General features: G+C 53.0%; 1 protein-coding gene across 2 annotated transcripts in view; it reads left to right on the plus strand.

Moving 5' to 3' along the window:
• nae1 (nedd8 activating enzyme E1 subunit 1) overlaps positions 1-17,840 on the plus strand; it is a 51,826-nt gene that overhangs the window by 22,738 nt on the left and 11,248 nt on the right. For both annotated transcript variants that reach the window (XM_072517803.1, XM_072517802.1), the window contains exons 8-13: positions 1,314-1,423; positions 2,449-2,511; positions 5,335-5,398; positions 7,626-7,717; positions 13,028-13,087; positions 14,792-14,925. In XM_072517803.1, coding sequence (XP_072373904.1) covers positions 1,314-1,423; positions 2,449-2,511; positions 5,335-5,398; positions 7,626-7,717; positions 13,028-13,087; positions 14,792-14,925 — 523 coding nt within the window. The remainder of the gene's footprint in view (positions 1-1,313; positions 1,424-2,448; positions 2,512-5,334; positions 5,399-7,625; positions 7,718-13,027; positions 13,088-14,791; positions 14,926-17,840) is intronic.

The following is a 17,840-nucleotide window of genomic DNA, read 5'->3' on the forward strand; positions in this document are numbered from 1 at the left end:
ACATTCTGAATTCTCCCTCAGTGAACCCGAACAGGTGCTGGAATGAGGCGACTAGGGGCTTTTCACAGAACCTCATTGCAGTGTTAATGTAAGCCTACTTGTGACAATGAAGATTATTATTACTTAAGGGAGACTCACTAGAGCTGTTCACAATTATCATAGAATCCCTACAGTGTAGAAGCAGGCCATTGGGCCCATCGAGTCTGCACCGACCCTCCGAAAGAGCACTTCACCCTGGTCCACTCCCCTGCCCACCCCACCCTATCCCCGTAACACATCCCTGGACACTAAGGGGCAATTTAGCATTGCCAATCGACCCAACCTGCACATCTTTGGACTGTGGGAGGAAACCGGAGCACCCGGAGGAAACCCCCACAGACCCGGGGAGAACGTGCAGACGTCACACAGACAGTGACCCGAGGCCAGAATTGAACCCGGGTCCCTGGCGCTGTGAGGCAGCAGTGCTAGCCACTGTCACCGTGCTGCCCCTGAACATTGGTAGTTATTAGGGAGACACCATTCCGATAGGCAGGCGGGTTGATAACTAGAAGTCACATTTAAGAAAATTGGCAAAAGGACCAGAGGGTTTTGCAAGAATTTATGTTATGGAACGAGCTGTGATCGGAAACACGCTGGCTGCACATGTTGAAGCAGGTTCAATAGTACCTGTCGAAAGGGAATTTGGTAACACTATTTAAAATGCAACAAAATGAAGGGATATATGGGGGAGGACAGCAGAGGAGCCGATTAATTGAATAGTTTATAGGGGTATAAACGTATTTGCGAACATGCACACTTCTCTTCTGGAGAATTTACTTAACATACAGCATTTAAAATCCTAAATTTGTACCTTCAGTTTTGTTAATATGTTTATTTTCCCCTCTGATCGTAGATTGAGGAGGAATTCTGACATTGAAATGAATCTTTGAACATACTGGAGGCTATTCGGCCCATCGAGTCTGCACCAACCCATTTAAGCCCTCACTTCCACCCTATCCCCCTAACCCAATAACCCCTCCTCAACCTTTTTGGACACTAAGGGCAATTTAGCATGGCCAATCCACCTAACCTGCACGTTTTTGGACTGTGGGAGGAAACCCACGCAGACACGGGGAGAACGTGCAGACTCCACACAGACAGTGACCCAGCAGGGAATCGAACCTGGGGCCCTGGCGCTGTGAAGCCACAGTGCTATCCACTATGCTACCCGTGCTGCCCCTGAGACCATTGAGATACAATGTCAGTTTTATTGACAAATTTATAATGTGCACTGCGAATTTAAGGACTTGGTGATGCAGATATTTCCTTTCCAGTTGTGGAATCACACCCTGACAATGCGCTGGAAGATCTGAGACTCGACACGCCTTTCCCGCACCTGAAGGATCACATTCAGGCATATGACTTGGATAAAATGGACAGAAAGGTATAGTGCAAACACCACTGGAAGATCCGGTAATGGAGACAGAAACTTCCCCTGGCTGGGAGGCTTTGACTAGGAGGCAAAGGGCTTGGCCTGGGGAAAATAAATTTCTTCACTCAAAGTTGAGAAGCTTTGGAATTCGCTATCCCAGCGCTATGGACGATGGGTTGTTGAGTAAATTTAAGGCAGAGATCGATAGATTTTTGGACACTACAGGATTCAAGGATATGGGGATTGGGCAGGAAAGTTGAGTTGAGGGAGAAGATCATCCATGATGTAATGGAATGACAGAGCAGGTTCGAAGAGGCCTATGGTCTACTCCTCCCACTTCTTAACTTATGCAAATTGCCAGTGCTAAACATGGTTTAGTGGGTTTAGAAATTACTTTCACAGTTAGAATCATAGAATCTCTATGGTGCAGAAGGAGGCCATTCGGCCCATTGAGTCTGCACTGACCTTCCAAACGAGCACCCTAAATCTAGGCCCACTCTCCACCCTATCCCCATAACCCCACTTAACGTTTTGGCACGAAGGGGCAATTTAGCATGCATCTAACCTGCACATCTTTGGACTGTGGGAGGAAACCCACGCAGAGAAAGTGGCAGACTCCACACAGTCACCCAAGGCTGGAGTTGAACCCGGGTCCCGGGCGCTGTGAGGCAGCAGTGCTAACCACTGTGCCACCGTGCCGCCCTGTTGTTGCACTGAGAATGGGAACGTGCAGAATGGAATGAAGGGGTGGCCCAAGGGTTTGGAGGGACATGGTGAAGGAGGGAGGGAAGGGCAAAGGGGAGAGAGAGAGAGACATACAGTCACTTGATAGATATGTTATTTTTATTGTGGAAGTAAATCAAAGTAATCCCTTGGAGAATGGTAATAGATGTGGGGATGTGTGTGGCTTCCATTTGCCCTGAAGCTATTCATTAATTCCCATATTTAATTTCCCCTCCCCCACCTCCACCTTATTGGAATACTGTCTCAGTACCCAGTGTAGTAACTAATGCAGTTTATTCCCATAAATCTTGCAGGACCATAGTCACACACCATGGATAATTGTGGTATCCAAATACCTGGAAAAGTGGAGCATGGAGGTATGTTGTGGATTTTCTGTTAATATTACCTTGATTTGTGATCTTATCCAGCTGAGCAGACAGAATCCCCACACTTTTACAAATGGTTATGTGCAAGTTAGAAAATATTACTTCAACGCCACAGGATTTGCTGCACTCTTGTCTCCGATGCCATTATTAAGTTGGGACCTTGAAATGTTCGGAATCTCAACACAATGTTCACGTTACAAATCTTGTGTCTGTGACATGTGGGGAAAGCAATTCATGTCTCCTCTCGTTTACTGGTGAGTTTTCCCCCTTCGCCTTCTCTCTCTACCACTCGTCACTTCTCTCAACCTCTCCTTCAGGTGTGGTCGGGGTGCAGTTCTGCTACACAAGTGGTCATTAAGTCACATATTCTGCCGCATCCAGGAAGCAACAGTGAAATCTCAGACTCATCCTAATTCGGTGGGATTCTCTCATGACATTCCCCTTCCCCACCCCGGAGTTCAAATTATAATATCTACACCCTATTTGTTCCTATGCTCCTATTTTGTTATGATGTGGAGATGCCGGCGTTGGACTGGGGTGAGCACAGTACGAAGTCTTACAACACCAGGTTAAAGTCCAACAGGTTTGTTTCGATGTCACTAGCTTTCGGAGCGCTGCTCCTTCCTCAGGTGGCTTATTTTGTTAGGCATGGGAGTGGAGGGTTATGGGGTGCCGAAAGAGCAGTGAAGCTGAGACCACAAGTAAATCGGCCATGATCTTCTCGAATGATGAATTATTGAATGAGGGGTCAATTACTAGGGGGCATAGGTTTAAGGTGAGAGGGGCAAGGTTTAGAGTAGATGTACGAGGCAAGTTTTTTACACAGAGGGTAGCGGGTGCCTGGAACTCGCTACCGGAGGAGGTGGTGGAAGCAGGGACGATAGTGACATTTAAGGGGCATCTTGACAAATACATGAATAGGATGGGAATAGAGGGATACGGACCCAGGAAGTGTAGAAGATTTTAGTTTAGACGGGCAGCATGGTCGGCACGGGCTTGGAGGGCCGAAGGGCCTGTTCCTGTGCTGTACATTTCTTTGTTCTTTGTTCTTATTGAAAGTGGGTTCAAAGGGATGAATAGCTGTCTCCTGGTCCTGCGTTCCTCTCTGAGATCACTTGCTTAAGACAGCAGAGTGTCATCTGCCCATGGAGCTGTATCTGAACACACATAGGCATCATCAGAAAGGGAAATAGTTTGATGCAATGTGTGCTATGATTTGTATTTAGGTCTAAACGATGACTGTTATAGCACAGTTGAGGCTTTGTTACACAGTGTCAGTCGTGGCTCTGAGGGTAGCCTCTTGCCTTTGAGTCCGAAGGTTGAGGGTTCAAGTTCCACTCCAGAGACTTGAATTAGGCTGACACTCGGGTGAGGTCCTGCACGGGTGCTACATTGCCTTTTGGACGTGGTCTGAAGGCGAGACCCTGTCAATCCTCTCAGGAAAATGTAACGGATCCTGTGGCTACTTGAGGAAGATTGGAGTCAAAACTAGCACAAAGAAAGGTGGTTGTGGCACCTGGAGACCAATTATCTCAGTCTCAGAGTTTTCTGCAGGAGTTCAACAATGACTTTCCCTCCATCAGAAGTGGGGATGTTCACAAATGGTTGAACAATGTTCACCATTCACAACTCTGATACTTGTGCAGTCCATGCCCGTATGCCTGGGCAACATTCAGGCTTGGGCTGAAAAGTGCCAAGTAACATTTGTGCCACACAAGTTCCAGGCAATGACCATCTCCTACAAGAGAGAAGGATCTAACCATCGCCCTTTGATATTCAATGGCATTACCACTACTGAATCCCCCACCATCATCTGAGGGTTACCATTGATGAGAAACTGAACTGGTCTAGCCATATTAATACTGTGCCTACAAGAGCAGATGGGAGGTTAGGAATCCTCGGGTGAGTAATTCACCTCCTGACTCCCCCAAAGCCTGCCCACCTGTCCAAGGCACAAGTCTGGAGTGTAATGGAATAATCTCCACTTGCCTGGATGAATGCAGCTGCAACAACACCTAAGAAGCCAAACACCACCCAGGACAAAGTAGCCACTTGATTGGCACCACATCCCTCCCTCCGCCACAGTAGCGGCCGTGCGTACCACCTACAAGATGCACTACAGCAGCTCTCCAAGGCTCCTTCAATAGTACCTTCCAAGCCCTCAACCTCTACCACCGCGAAGGACAAGGGAAGCAAACACATGGGAGCGCACCACCACCTGGATGTTCCCCTCGAGTCGCACACCATCCTGACTTGGAACCATATCACTGTTGTAGGATCAACATCCTGGAACTCTTCCTAACAAACTTGTGGGTGTACTGAGAGCACTGCAGTGGTTCAGGAAGGCACCTCACCACCGCCGCCTTGATGGAAAATAGAGATGAGCAAAGAATGATGGCCTTGCCAGCGTCGATGGCATCCCTTGAGCCAATAAAAAAGAAGGAAGGGGAGTTCTCCTTTGTGTCCTGGCCAATGTTTAACCCCTCGGGCAGCGGCATTCCTCCGTATTACCGTGTGTGATCTCATTGCTGTTTCTGTGTGCTGGCTAGCACAGGTTGGCTGCTGCATTTCCGACAATACAGCGGTGACGACACTTCATAGAAAGTACCTCGCAAAGTGCTTTGGGACTTCCTGGAGGTTTGACAGATCTATATAAATGCAAGTCTTTAACAGCTCCAGCATAAAACCATAACACTTCTCTGTGCAGACATAACCCTATAAAGCCATTAATCCTACACTTGTCTGGTCTTTGTGAATAGAATTATCTCTGTAAACTGAGAGTCCCATTTCCTCTTATTTCTTTAAACCATACAGCACAATAATCAGCTACCAAAAACGTACAAGGAAAAGGAAGCATTTCGAGAGTTAATACGACAAGGTATGGAATCTTTGTTTCATTTTTATATTTGGTTTAGCGAATTAGATTTGCTGCGCTTGAACAGCCAATCGTTCTTATTTTAAATCTTCCTAATTTGTCAAGCTAATAGTTCTTGTAGTGGTTGTGCAATTGGGCCAGAAATCTGAAAGTCATGCATTCACGTCTCCCTTCCCACGGCAAGTTGTGAAATTAAAATCGAGAAGGCGCGTGTCCCTGAAATATGGCCAAGTCAGAAGCCGTTTCGTGAAAACCCAGGGGACCTGCCCTCCCTCCCCACCTGATGGTATTACTTGCTGCCAGATATGACCAAATGTCAATCTAAATTTTTAAAACGAGCTGGGGCCAGACATTGTAAACTAAAACTAGGGGCTAGTTTAGCACAATGGGCTAAACAGCTGGCTTGTAATGCAAAGCCAGCAGCGCGGGTTCAATTCCCGTACCGGCCTCCCCAAACAGGCGGCGGAATGTGGCGGCTAGGGGCTTTTCACAGTAACTTCATTGAAGCCTACTTGTGACAACAAGTTATTATTATTATTATTATTATTATTATTATTATTATTATTATTATTATTATTTACAAATTTAAACAGGCTGGTAGGGGATGTGGTGGAGCAAAGTGACCGAGAGATGTACATAGAGTCATAGATTCAATCAGCACAGAAAAGGCCCTTCGGCCCATTGCGCCTGCGATGTCTTTGATAAGACTTTGAAAGTGGCAAGGCAGAAAGAGGAGGCTGTTATAAAGGCATTTGATGGTGGCACAGTGGCTAGCACCCGGGTTCGATCTCAACCACGGACCACTGTCTGTGAGGAGTTTGCACATTCTCCCTGTGTCTCTGCATGGGTCTCACCCCCCCACAACCCAAAGATGTGCAGGTGGGTTGGCCATGCTAAATTGCCCCTTTTAATTGGAAAAAAGAATTGGGCCCTCTTAAATTTATTTTTTAAAAAGACATTTAGGATCCAGGCTTTATGAACAAAGGCATGGAGTGCAAAAGCCAGGGGATTCTGTCAAAACTTTATAAAACTCCAATTAGGCCCCCACTCGAGCGTTTGGCCAATTCTGTGCTCCACAATTCAGGAAGGACATTAAAGCTCTCGCAAGGGTGCGGAGGCAATGACTAAAATGGTACGAGAGATGGAGAGACGAGAGAAAGTGTGACCGTTACGGGGAGATTTGACAGCGCGTTGAAGTTGATGAAGATAGTGACTGAAGGAGAAATTGTTTTTAACATTGGAAGGGTTGACAACCAGAGAATGAGGACTGAAAATAATTGGCAAAAGAGTCACTTGTGACATTCTGAATTTTCTTTTACACAGAGTAGTCCACAAAGGACTGTTAGTGTTTCTCTCCATCAAAGAGAAACATTTGGTTATATAGCTTGACAGGTACCACCCCACAGGTGTGAGGTAGGGTGAGGAGGCAGGCCTTAATGAACTGCCAGGAAAACCAATTTTAAAAACTCCCCCCCCCAACCCACAGAAATCTGGATATTTGAGTTTCTGTTTTACAAAAACAGTATTTGAAACTATTCCATGGCATCGATTTGTTGAAGTTTTACAGAGATTGAGTTGGACATGTGCTACATAAGTTTTTTTTTTTTTAGATTTAAAAATGAATTCATTTTGGTCATTTTATTTTTTAACCATGTGAAGTTGCCTTCAGAACCATTTTTAAAAGTATTTTGTAAAGATCAGATTTACAGACATTAGAAAACGAGCTTTGAGCTCGAAATCAAATCACCTTTAACAAGACAAAGGAAAGAACAAAGAATATTACAGCACCGGGACAGGCCCTTTGGCCCACCAAGCCTGCGCGATCCAGATTCCTTATTTAGACCTCCTACTTATTGCCCAAACAATCTATAACCCTCCATTCCCTGACTGTTCATGTGTCTATCGAGGTACCTCTTAAACATTGCTATCGTGCCTGCCTCCATCACCTCCACTGGCAACGCGTTCCAGGAACCCACCACCGTCTACGTGAAAAACTTCCCCTGCACATCTCCAGGAGTTTTGTTTCAAACAGTATTGCATCTTTTATAAACTAATTACATCTATATTTGTGTCACAAGTAGGCTTTCATTGACACTGCAATGAGGTTTCTGTGAACATGTTGTGTTCATCAGATTCTTCACCTTCCTCGAGAGAGAGAGAGTCTCTGGCATTTAATGACCATCCACCATGCCACTAATTGTTTCTCTTTTTGCCTTGCAAATTAATTCAGGCTTGTTGAAGAAAGATGATGGAGTGCCAGAAGATGAAGAAAACTTTGATGAAGCGATCAAAAATGTCAACACTGCCTTGAATCCTACTAAGGTACAGGTGCTGGGGTAATTATTGCGTCAGGCATTGCTTTGATACTTCAGTATGAGATTGGCACATCAGTCAGCGTGGACTGGACGTGGACATTCTCCTGATCGTGCCACTACACCTTCCCTACTCATTGTTCCACGCAGATTATAGCTCCAGAGTTGGGGGGATGGGTTCACTACACACAGTTCGCCAAAGGGTCACTGGCCTGCTTTGGACATGGAATTTACAGTGCAGAAGGAGGCCATTCGGCCCATCGAGTCTGCACCGGCTCTTGGAAAGAGCACCCTACCCAAGGTCCAAACCTCCACCCTATCCCCATAACCCAGTAACCCCATCTAATCCCCATAACCCAGTAACCCCACCCTACACTATGGGCAATTTTGGACATGGTCAATCCACCTAACTTTGCTTTATCCGTTCTACTCTTGATATAACTTGCCTCCTAATGGCAAGTGTATCTATACCAGCAAGGCGGTACAGAGTATCTGCTTTAAATGATTTCAAGCAGCCGTTAACAGTCATAATAATGGAATCCAACTTCTTAACATGGGGAGCGTGTTCCCTAATCAGCTGCTGATGAGCATAGAACAAATGCAGTATTTTGTAATATTCTCAGGTCAGTTGTCCATTTGGAGTTGCCAACTTCCTTCAGATGTTGGTTCTGTCTGCCAGCTGCAGCTTTACTTTGGTGACCTGATCTTTAAAGCTTGGCTTGTGATCTGGTCTTATCCCAAAGTAAACCAGTTTTATAATAATAATAATTGCTTATTAAGAACAGAAGAAGCAGGAGTAGGCCTGACTCTCCGACAGAGTGGCACTCCCACTCCTTATTGTCACAAGTTGGCTTCAATGAAGTTACTGTGAAAAGCCCCGAGTCGACGCATTCCGGCGCCTGTTCAGGGAGGTTGATACGGGAATTGAACCCACGCTGCTGGCCTTGTTCTGCATTACAAGCCAGCTGTTTAGCCCACTGTGCAAAACCAGCCGCTGGTTGCCCGCCAGTCTTCTCATTCCAGCATCTGCTACGTTCTCCAGTCCTAAAATGCAAAGAGCTGATCTGTGTGTCGAGGGTTGGCCAGCAGATGACTATTTGCAGAGTATTTGAAATATTAAGACCGACTTCAGCTGCAGGAAATGAATAATATCCGCTCTGGGTAGACATTAGAATAGCTAGCTTAACCAATGGGAACTGAGGGAATTTTGTTTATTCATTCACGGTATGTGGATGTCGCTGGCAGGGTCAGCATTTATTATCAATCCCTAATTGTCCTTCAACTCCGAGGCTTCCGAGGCTAAGCCATTTCAGATCGCATTTAAGAGTCAAACACTTTGCTGCACAGTGCAGAAACTGGCCATTCAGGCCATCGAGTCTCCAGTGATCCTCTGAAAAACACCCGAAAGAAGTCTGCTTCCCGGCCCTTTCCTCATAACCCCACCTAACCGTTGGACACTAAGGGGCAATTTAGCACGGCCAATCCACATAATATGCACATCTTTGGACTGTGGGAAGAAACCGGAGCACCCGGAGGAAAGCCATGCAGATACTGAGAGCGCCGCTCTGTCGGAGAGTCAGCACTGGGGGAGCGCCGCGCTGTCGGAGAGTCAGAACCATGGGAGCGCCGCCTTGTCTGAGAGTCGGAACCGAGGGAGCGCTGTCAGTGAGTCAGAACTGAGGGAGCGCCGCGCTGTTAGAGAGTCTGGACCGAGGGAGCGCCGCGTTGTCGGAGAGTTAGAACCGAGGGAGCGACGCGCTGTTAGAGAGTCTGCACCGAGGGAGCGCCGCGTTGTCGGAGAGTTAGAACCGAGGGAGCGACGCGCTGTTAGAGAGTCTGCACCGAGGGAGCGCCGCGCTGTCGGCGAGTCAGAACCGAGGGAGCGCCGCGTTGTCGGCGAGTCAGAACCGAGGGAGCGCCGCGCTGTCGGAGAGTTAGAACCGAGGGAGCGCCGCGCTGTTAGAGAGTCTGCACCGAGGGAGCGCCGCGCTGTCGCAGAGTTGGAACCGAGGGAGCGCCGCGTTGTCGGCGAGTCAGAACCGAGGGAGCGCCGCGCTGTCGGAGGGTCAGAACCAAGGGAGCGCCGCGCTGTCGGAGGGTCAGAACCATGGGAGCACCGCCTTGTCTGAGAGTCGGAACCGAGGGAGCGCTGCGCTGTTGGAGGGTCAGAACCGAGGGAGCGCCGCGCTGTCGGAGGGTCAGAACCGAGGGAGCGCCGCGCTGTCGGAGGGTCAGAACCGAGGGAGCGCCGCGCTGTCGGAGAGTCAGGACCGAGGGAGCGCCACGCTGTCGGAGAGTCAGAACCGAGGGAGCGCCGCGCTGTCGGAGGGTCAGAACCGAGGGAGCGCCGCGCTGTCTGAGAGTCAGAACCGAGGGAGCGCCGCGCTGTCGGAGGGTCAGAACCGAGGGAGCGCCGCGCTGTCGGAGGGTCAGAACCGAGGGAGCGCCGCGCTGTCGGAGGGTCAGAACCGAGCGAGCGCCGCGCTGTTGATAGGGTCAGAACCGAGGGAGCGCCGCGCTGTCTGAGAGTCAGAACCGAGGGAGCGCCGCGCTGTCGATAGGGTCAGAACCGAGGGAGCGCCGCGCTGTCGGAGGGTCAGAACCGAGGGAGCGCCGCGCTGTCGGAGAGTCAGAACCGAGGGAGCGCCGCGCTGTCGGAGAGTCAGGACCGAGGGAGCGCCGCGCTGTCGGAGAGTCAGAACCGAGGGAGCGCCGCGCTGTCGGAGAGTCAGAACCGAGGGAGCGCCGCGCTGTCGGACAGTCAGAACCGAGGGAGCGCCGCGCTGTCGGAGAGTCAGGACCGAGGGAGCGCCGCGCTGTCGATGGGGTCAGAACCGAGGGAGAGCCGCGCTGTCGGAGAGTCAGAACCGAGGGAGCGCCGCGCTGTCGGAGAGTCAGAACCGAGGGAGCGCCGCGCTGTCGGAGGGTCAGAACCGAGGGAGCGCCGCGCTGTCGGAGGGTCAGAACCGAGCGAGCGCCGCGCTGTTGATAGGGTCAGAACCGAGGGAGCGCCGCGCTGTCGGAGGGTCAGAACCGAGGGAGCGCCGCGCTGTCGGAGAGTCAGAACCGAGGGAGCGCCGCGCTGTCGGAGAGTCAGAACCGAGGGAGCGCCGCGCTGTCGGAGGGTCAGAACCGAGGGAGCGCCGCGCTGTCGGAGAGTCAGAACCGAGGGAGCGCCGCGCTGTCGGAGAGACAGAACCGAGGGAGCGCCGCGCTGTCGATAGGGTCAGAACCGAGGGAGAGCCGCGCTGTCGGAGAGTCAGAACCGAGGGAGCGCCGCGCTGTCGGAGAGTCAGAACCGAGGGAGCGCCGCGCTGTCGGAGGGTCAGAACCGAGGGAGCGCCGCGCTGTCGGAGAGTCAGGACCGAGGGAGCGCCGTGCTGTCGGAGAGTCAGGACCGAGGGAGCGCCGCGCTGTCGGAGAGTCAGGACCGAGGGAGCGCCGCGCTGTCGGAGGGTCAGAACCGAGGGAGCGCCGCGCTGTCGGAGAGTCAGGACCGAGGGAGCGCCGCGCTGTCGGAGAGTCAGAACCGAGGGAGCGCCGCGCTGTCGGAGGGTCAGGACCGAGGGAGCGCCGCGCTGTCGGAGGGTCAGAACCGAGGGAGCGCCGCGCTGTCGGAGAGTCCGAACCGAGGGAGCGCCGCGCTGTCGGAGAGTCAGAACCGAGGGAGCGCCGCGCTGTCGGAGGGTCAGAACCGAGGGAGCGCCGCGCTGTCGGAGAGACAGAACCGAGGGAGCCCCGCGCTGTCGGAGGGTTAGAACCGAGGGAGCGCCGCGCTGTCGGAGGGTCAGAACCGAGGGAGCGCCGCGCTGTCGGAGGGTCAGAACCGAGGGAGCGCCGCGCTGTCGGAGAGTCAGGACCGAGGGAGCGCCGCGCTGTCGGAGAGTCAGGACCAAGGGAGCGCCGCGCTGTCGGAGGGTCAGAACCGAGGGAGCGCCGTGCTGTCGGAGAGTCAGGACCGAGGGAGCGCCGTGCTGTCGGAGAGTCAGGACCGAGGGAGCGCCGCGCTGTCGGAGGGTCAGACCCGAGGGAGCGCCGCGCTGTCGGAGAGTCAGAACCGAGGGAGCGCCGCGCTGTTGGAGTATCCGAACCGAGGGAGCGCCGCGCTGTCGGAGTATCCGAACCGAGGGAGCGCCGCGCTGTCGGAGGGTCAGAACCGAGGGAGCGCCGCGCTGTTGGAGTATCCGAACCGAGGGAGCGCCGCGCTGTCGGAGGGTCAGAACCGAGGGAGCGCCGCGCTGTCGGAGAGTCAGAACCGAGGGAGCGCCGCGCTGTCGGAGAGTCAGAACCGAGGGAGAGCCGCGCTCTCGGAGACTCAGAACCGAGCGAGCACCGTGCTGTCGATGGGGTCAGGACTGTGGGAGCACAGCGCTGTTGGAGTATCCGAACCGAGGGAGTGCCACGCTGTTGCGAGTCTGGAGTGCTTTCGGGAGCGCCGCGCTGTGGGTGGGGTCAGGACCGTACTGAGGGCGTGCTGCATTTGTTTTTTGTTTAAATATCTTTTTAGTGGTTCTGAATTTAACTTGTAACAACATTGCTGAGTAAAGATTTAAATAAAACAAACAAACCAATGATCCATAGAAAACATGCAGTCTAGAAGAAAACGAAAATGGGGAAACAAAGTGATCCGGTGTAAATACATAAAAAATCATATGTACCGATTTGGGGTCTGTTAGTCCCTCGGCCCCATTAGGCCCCTAGTAATCGGTTATCCCACCCCCACTGTTTTACTGTATATGTGGCCCCATGGTATTAAAACATTCCAGGGGCTTGTGTGAGGTCATCCAGATGAGCCCTCATTTTGTTACTGTGCACTGCAATGAAGTCGCCACACTCCATCGCCTGTTCGGGTACACTGAGGGAGAATTCAGAATGTACAAATCTCCTAACAGCACGTTTTTTGGGACTTGTGGGAGGAAACTCCCGCAGACACTGGGAGAACGTGCAGACTCCGCACAGACAGTGACCCAAGCTGGGAATCGAACCTGAGACCCTGGCGCTGTAAAGCCACAGTGCTAACCACTGCTACCGTGCTGCCTAGTAGGGGGAACTAGTCAGGGGCTGGCCTTATCAATATGTTCATAAAAGATCCCCTGTGATTGACGGAGTTGGTGCATTGCTTTCCCAGTGGAGGAGTGCTGCATTTGTGGGGTTAGTAGAAAAAAACAGTGGCGTGAAACTGATTGGATAACTTGTTCGAAGAGTCAACAAGGTCATGATGGATTGAAAGGATTTCCTTTCTTATCATCCGATATTGTAGTTGAGAGGGCGTCTCCTATTGCCATGATGCTCACTCTCCTTTCCAAATGTATTCTTACAGATTCCAAGTAACGTACAAGAGCTGTTCAAGGATGAGAGATGCGTCAACATCAATACACAGGTTGGAACAAAACACAAGACAAAAATTATTGGATGAGAATGTTTGAACGTTTATGAAGAGAAATTTCTCTTGTGCATTTAAGCCTGTGTCTCCCGCAAAGATCAGTTGTGATTAAACACATGGGTGTTGTGTTGGGCTCGGATAGGGACATTGTGCCCTCTTAAGTGATGCATAACATTGAGATCCACTGACTAATATCTGAGAGCACGTCTATTAGACTGGAGTAGCTAGCACACTGGAATTTGGTATTTCCGCATGATTTCCTTTCTCCAAATCCAGTAACTTGCTCAACTAATCATTGTTATTGACTAAGCCGAGACGGACATAATCAATCAGCTGTCCACTGTGTACGTCACAACGAGGTTTACATCTACCCTGACTTCAGAAAGGAGAAGAATTTGCATTTCTTCCCTGATGTGGAATATGAAAAGTCTGCAATGTTTTGTGCAAAGTATTTTACTCTTCACAGAGCTGCACCATAATGGGGAATTATTAGTGAATATTGCTGGGTGGTAACAGGAATCTGCTTTGCAGGATAGGGCCAACTGAAAAGATCGGAATTGTTTAAATCTGTCCGTTTTATTCGGAGTGGGCCTTTTGTTTATGGGGTCTGCATGCTTGTCCATACCTGCGCTGATGTCTGTTTGTGTGTCTGCCTATACCTGCACGGATGCTTGTGTGTGCGGCCTGTACCTGTGCTGACGGCTGTGCGCGCCTGTACCTGTGCTGACGGCTGTGCGCGCCTGTACCTGCGCTGACGACTGTGCGTGCCTGTACCTGTGCTGACGACTGTGCGCGCCTGTACCTGCGCTGACGGCTGTGCGCGCCTGTACCTGGGCTGACGGCTGTGCGCGCCTGTACCTGGGCTGACGGCTGTGCGCGCCTGTACCCGGGCTGACGGCTGTGCGCGCCTGTACCCGGGCTGACGGCTGTGCGCGCCTGTACCCGGGCTGACGGCTGTGCGCGCCTGTACCCGGGCTGACGGCTGTGCGCGCCTGTACCCGGGCTGACGGCTGTGCGCGCCTGCACCCGCGCTGACGGCTGTGCGCGCCTGCACCCGCGCTGACGGCTGTGCGCGCCTGCACCCGCGCTGACGGCTGTGCGCGCCTGCACCCGCGCTGACGGCTGTGCGCGCCTGCACCCGCGCTGACGGCTGTGCGCGCCTGCACCCGCGCTGACGGCTGTGCGCGCCTGCACCCGCGCTGACGGCTGTGCGCGCCTGCACCCGCGCTGACGGCTGTGCGCGCCTGCACCCGCGCTGACGGCTGTGCGCGCCTGCACCCGCGCTGACGGCTGTGCGCGCCTGCACCCGCGCTGACGGCTGTGCGCGCCTGCACCCGCGCTGACGGCTGTGCGCGCCTGCACCCGCGCTGACGGCTGTGCGCGCCTGCACCCGCGCTGACGGCTGTGCGCGCCTGCACCCGCGCTGACGGCTGTGCGCGCCTGCACCCGCGCTGACGGCTGTGCGCGCCTGCACCCGCGCTGACGGCTGTGCGCGCCTGCACCCGCGCTGACGGCTGTGCGCGCCTGCACCCGCGCTGACGGCTGTGCGCGCCTGCACCCGCGCTGACGGCTGTGCGCGCCTGCACCCGCGCTGACGGCTGTGCGCGCCTGCACCCGCGCTGACGGCTGTGCGCGCCTGCACCCGCGCTGACGGCTGTGCGCGCCTGCACCTGTTCTGATGGTTGTATTTTTTGTTTACAGAGCCCTCCGTTTTGGATCCTAACCCGAGCAGTAAAGCAGTTTGTGGAAAAAGAGGGACTAGGAAGTTTGCCAGTGCGAGGCACCATCCCAGATATGATAGCAGACTCAACAAGGTTTATTAGGCTGCAGAACGTGTATGTAATCCATGTGCTTTACGCACTTTCCTTTTTCGCCGCTTGATATTGAAGTGTTGCTGTCATCACCCCCTCTCTGGTTCACATCTGTTCCCATGAGTGAACTTTATGACCGATCATCTGAAGATTATTCCCTTTTCTACGTTATACCTTTGCAGAGATCTGTCCCGACACCTGCAGGGTACCGTGCTGCTTACTGGTTTTGCTAATATAATTCAGTGAGTAACACACTCACCTCCTGAATCAGCAGTTTGTTGGTTCAAGCATCACTCCAAAGACTTGAGCATAATATCCAGCCTGACATTTCCAATGTAATGCTCAGGGAGTGCTGCACTGCCAGAGGGTCAGTACTGAGGGAACGCTGCACTGCCAGAGGGTCAGTACTGAGGGAGTGCTGCACTGTCAGAGGGCCAGTACTGAGGGAGTGCTGCACTGTCAGAGGGTCAGTACTGAGGGAGTGCCGCACTGTCAGAGGGTCAGTACTGAGGGAGTGCTCCACTGTCAGTACTGAGGGAGTGCTGCACTGTCAGCGGGTCAGTACTGAGGGAGTGCCGCACTGTTAGAAGGTCAGTACTGAGGGAGTGCCGCACTGTCAGAGGGTCAGTACTGAGGGAGTGCCGCACTGTCAGAGGGTCAGTATTGAGGGAGTGCTGCACTGTCAGAGGGTCAGTATTGAGGGAGTGCCGCACTGTCAGAGGGTCAGTACTGAGGGAGTGCTCCACTGTCAGAGGGTCAGTACTGAGGGAGTGCTGCACTGTCAGCGGGTCAGTACTGAGGGAGTGCCGCACTGTTAGAAGGTCAGTACTGAGGGAGTGCCGCACTGTCAGAGGGTCAGTGCTGAGGTAGTGCTGCACTGTCAGAGGTCAGTACTGAGGAAGTGCCGCACTGTCAAAGGGTCAGTACTGAGGGAGTGCCGCACTGTCAGACGGTCAGTACTGAGGGAGCACCGCACTGTCAGAGGGTCAGTACTGAGGGAACGCTGCACTGTTAGAAGGTCAGTACTGAGGGAGTGCCGCTCTGTTAGAAGGTCAGTACTGAGGGAGTGCTGCACTGTCAGAGGGTCAGTACTGAGGGAGTGCGGCACTGTCAGAGGGTCAGTACTGAGGGAGTGCCGCACTGTCGGAGGGTCAGTACTAAGGGGGTGCTGCACTGTCGGAGGGTCAGTACTGAGGGAGTGCGGCACTGTCAGAGGGTCAGTACTGAGGGAGTGCGGCACTGTCAGAGGGTCAGTACTGAGGGAGTGCCGCACTGTCAGACGGTCAGTACTGAGGGAGTGCCGCACTGTCAGAGGGTCAGTACTGAGGGAGTGCTGCACTGTCAGAGGGTCAGTACTGAGGGAGTGCTGCACTGTCAGACGGTCAGTACTGAGGGAGTGCCGCACTGTCAGAGGGTCAGTACTGAGGGAGTGCTGCACTGTCAGACGGTCAGTACTGAGGGAGCACCGCACTGTCAGAGGGTCAGTATTGAGGGAGTGCTGCACTGTCAGACGGTCAGTACTGAGGGAGTGCCGCACTGTCAGAGGGTCAGTACTGAGGGAGTGCTGCACTGTCAGACGGTCAGTACTGAGGGAGTGCCGCACTGTCAGAGGGTCAGTACTGAGGGAGTGCCGCACTGTCAGAGGGTCAGTACTGAGGGAGCACCGCACTGTCAGAGGGTCAGTATTGAGGGAGTGCCGCACTGTCAGAGGGTCAGTACTGAGGGAGCACCGCACTGTCAGACGGTCAGTACTGAGGGAGTGCCGCACTGTCAGACGGTCAGTGCTGAGGGAGTGCCGCACTGTCAGAGGGTCAGTATTGAGGGAGTGCCGCACTGTCAGAGGGTCAGTAATGAGGGAGTGCCGCACTGTCAGAGGGTCAGTACTGAGGGAGTGCCGCACTGTCAGAGGGTCAGTACTGAGGGAGTGCCGCACTGTCAGAGGGTCAGTATTGAGGGAGTGCCGCACTGTCAGAGGGTCAGTACTGAGGGAGTGCCGCACTGTCAGAGGGTCAGTATTGAGGGAGTGCCGCACTGTCAGAGGGTCAGTACTGAGGGAGTGCCGCACTGTCAGAGGGTCAGTACTGAGGGTGTCCTGCACTGTCAGAGGGTCAGTACTGAGGGAGTGCCGCACTGTCAGAGGGTCAGTACTGAGGGAGTGCCGCACTGTCAGACGGTCAGTACTGAGGGAGTGCTGCACTGTCAGAGGGTCAGTACTGAGGGAGTGCTGCACTGTCAGAGGGTCAGTACTGAGGGAGTGCTGCACTGTCAGGGTCAGTACTGAGGGAGTGCTGCACTGTCAGGGTCAGTACTGAGGGAGTGCTGCACTGTCAGAGGGTCAGTACTGAGGGAGTGCTGCACTGTCAGAGGGTCAGTACTGAGGGAGTGCCACACTTCTTAAAAAATTATTTCCAGGATGTGGACGTTGCTAGCTCGGTCAGCATCCTTTTTGCCCATGAACATTGCTGTTGGGGAGGGAGCTCCAGGAATTTTACCCAGCGACAGTGAAGGGACGGCCGATATTTTTCCAATTCCGGATGTTGTGTGACTTGGTGGGGAAGTTGCAGGTTGTGGTTTTCCCAGGTATCTGCTGCTCCTGTCCTAAGTTGGTGGAGTTCCTGGACGGGATTATCCATCCCGCCACACCAGTTTTCCGGTGCGGCGCACCCTGGCTGGCAGCGGGTTCTCCGTCCCGCCAGCCGGCCAATGAGATTTCCCAGTGTGGGCTGCCTCCCGCCGTTTGCAAATCCCCGGACGTGGGTGCGCCTGACAGCGCAACGGAGAATCCTGACAGCGGGGAATCCAGCCCCCTGTGCTTGGATGGAACCTTGGTGAGTTCCCGCAGTGCATCTTGTACACACCACTGTCACTGTGCATTGGGAGGACTGGACGTTGAAGGTGGTGCACACTGTTGGAGGGTCAGTACTGAGGGAGTACTGCGC

Source organism: Scyliorhinus torazame, chromosome 10, assembly GCF_047496885.1.
Source record: "Scyliorhinus torazame isolate Kashiwa2021f chromosome 10, sScyTor2.1, whole genome shotgun sequence".
NCBI classification, from domain to species: Eukaryota; Metazoa; Chordata; class Chondrichthyes; order Carcharhiniformes; family Scyliorhinidae; genus Scyliorhinus; species Scyliorhinus torazame.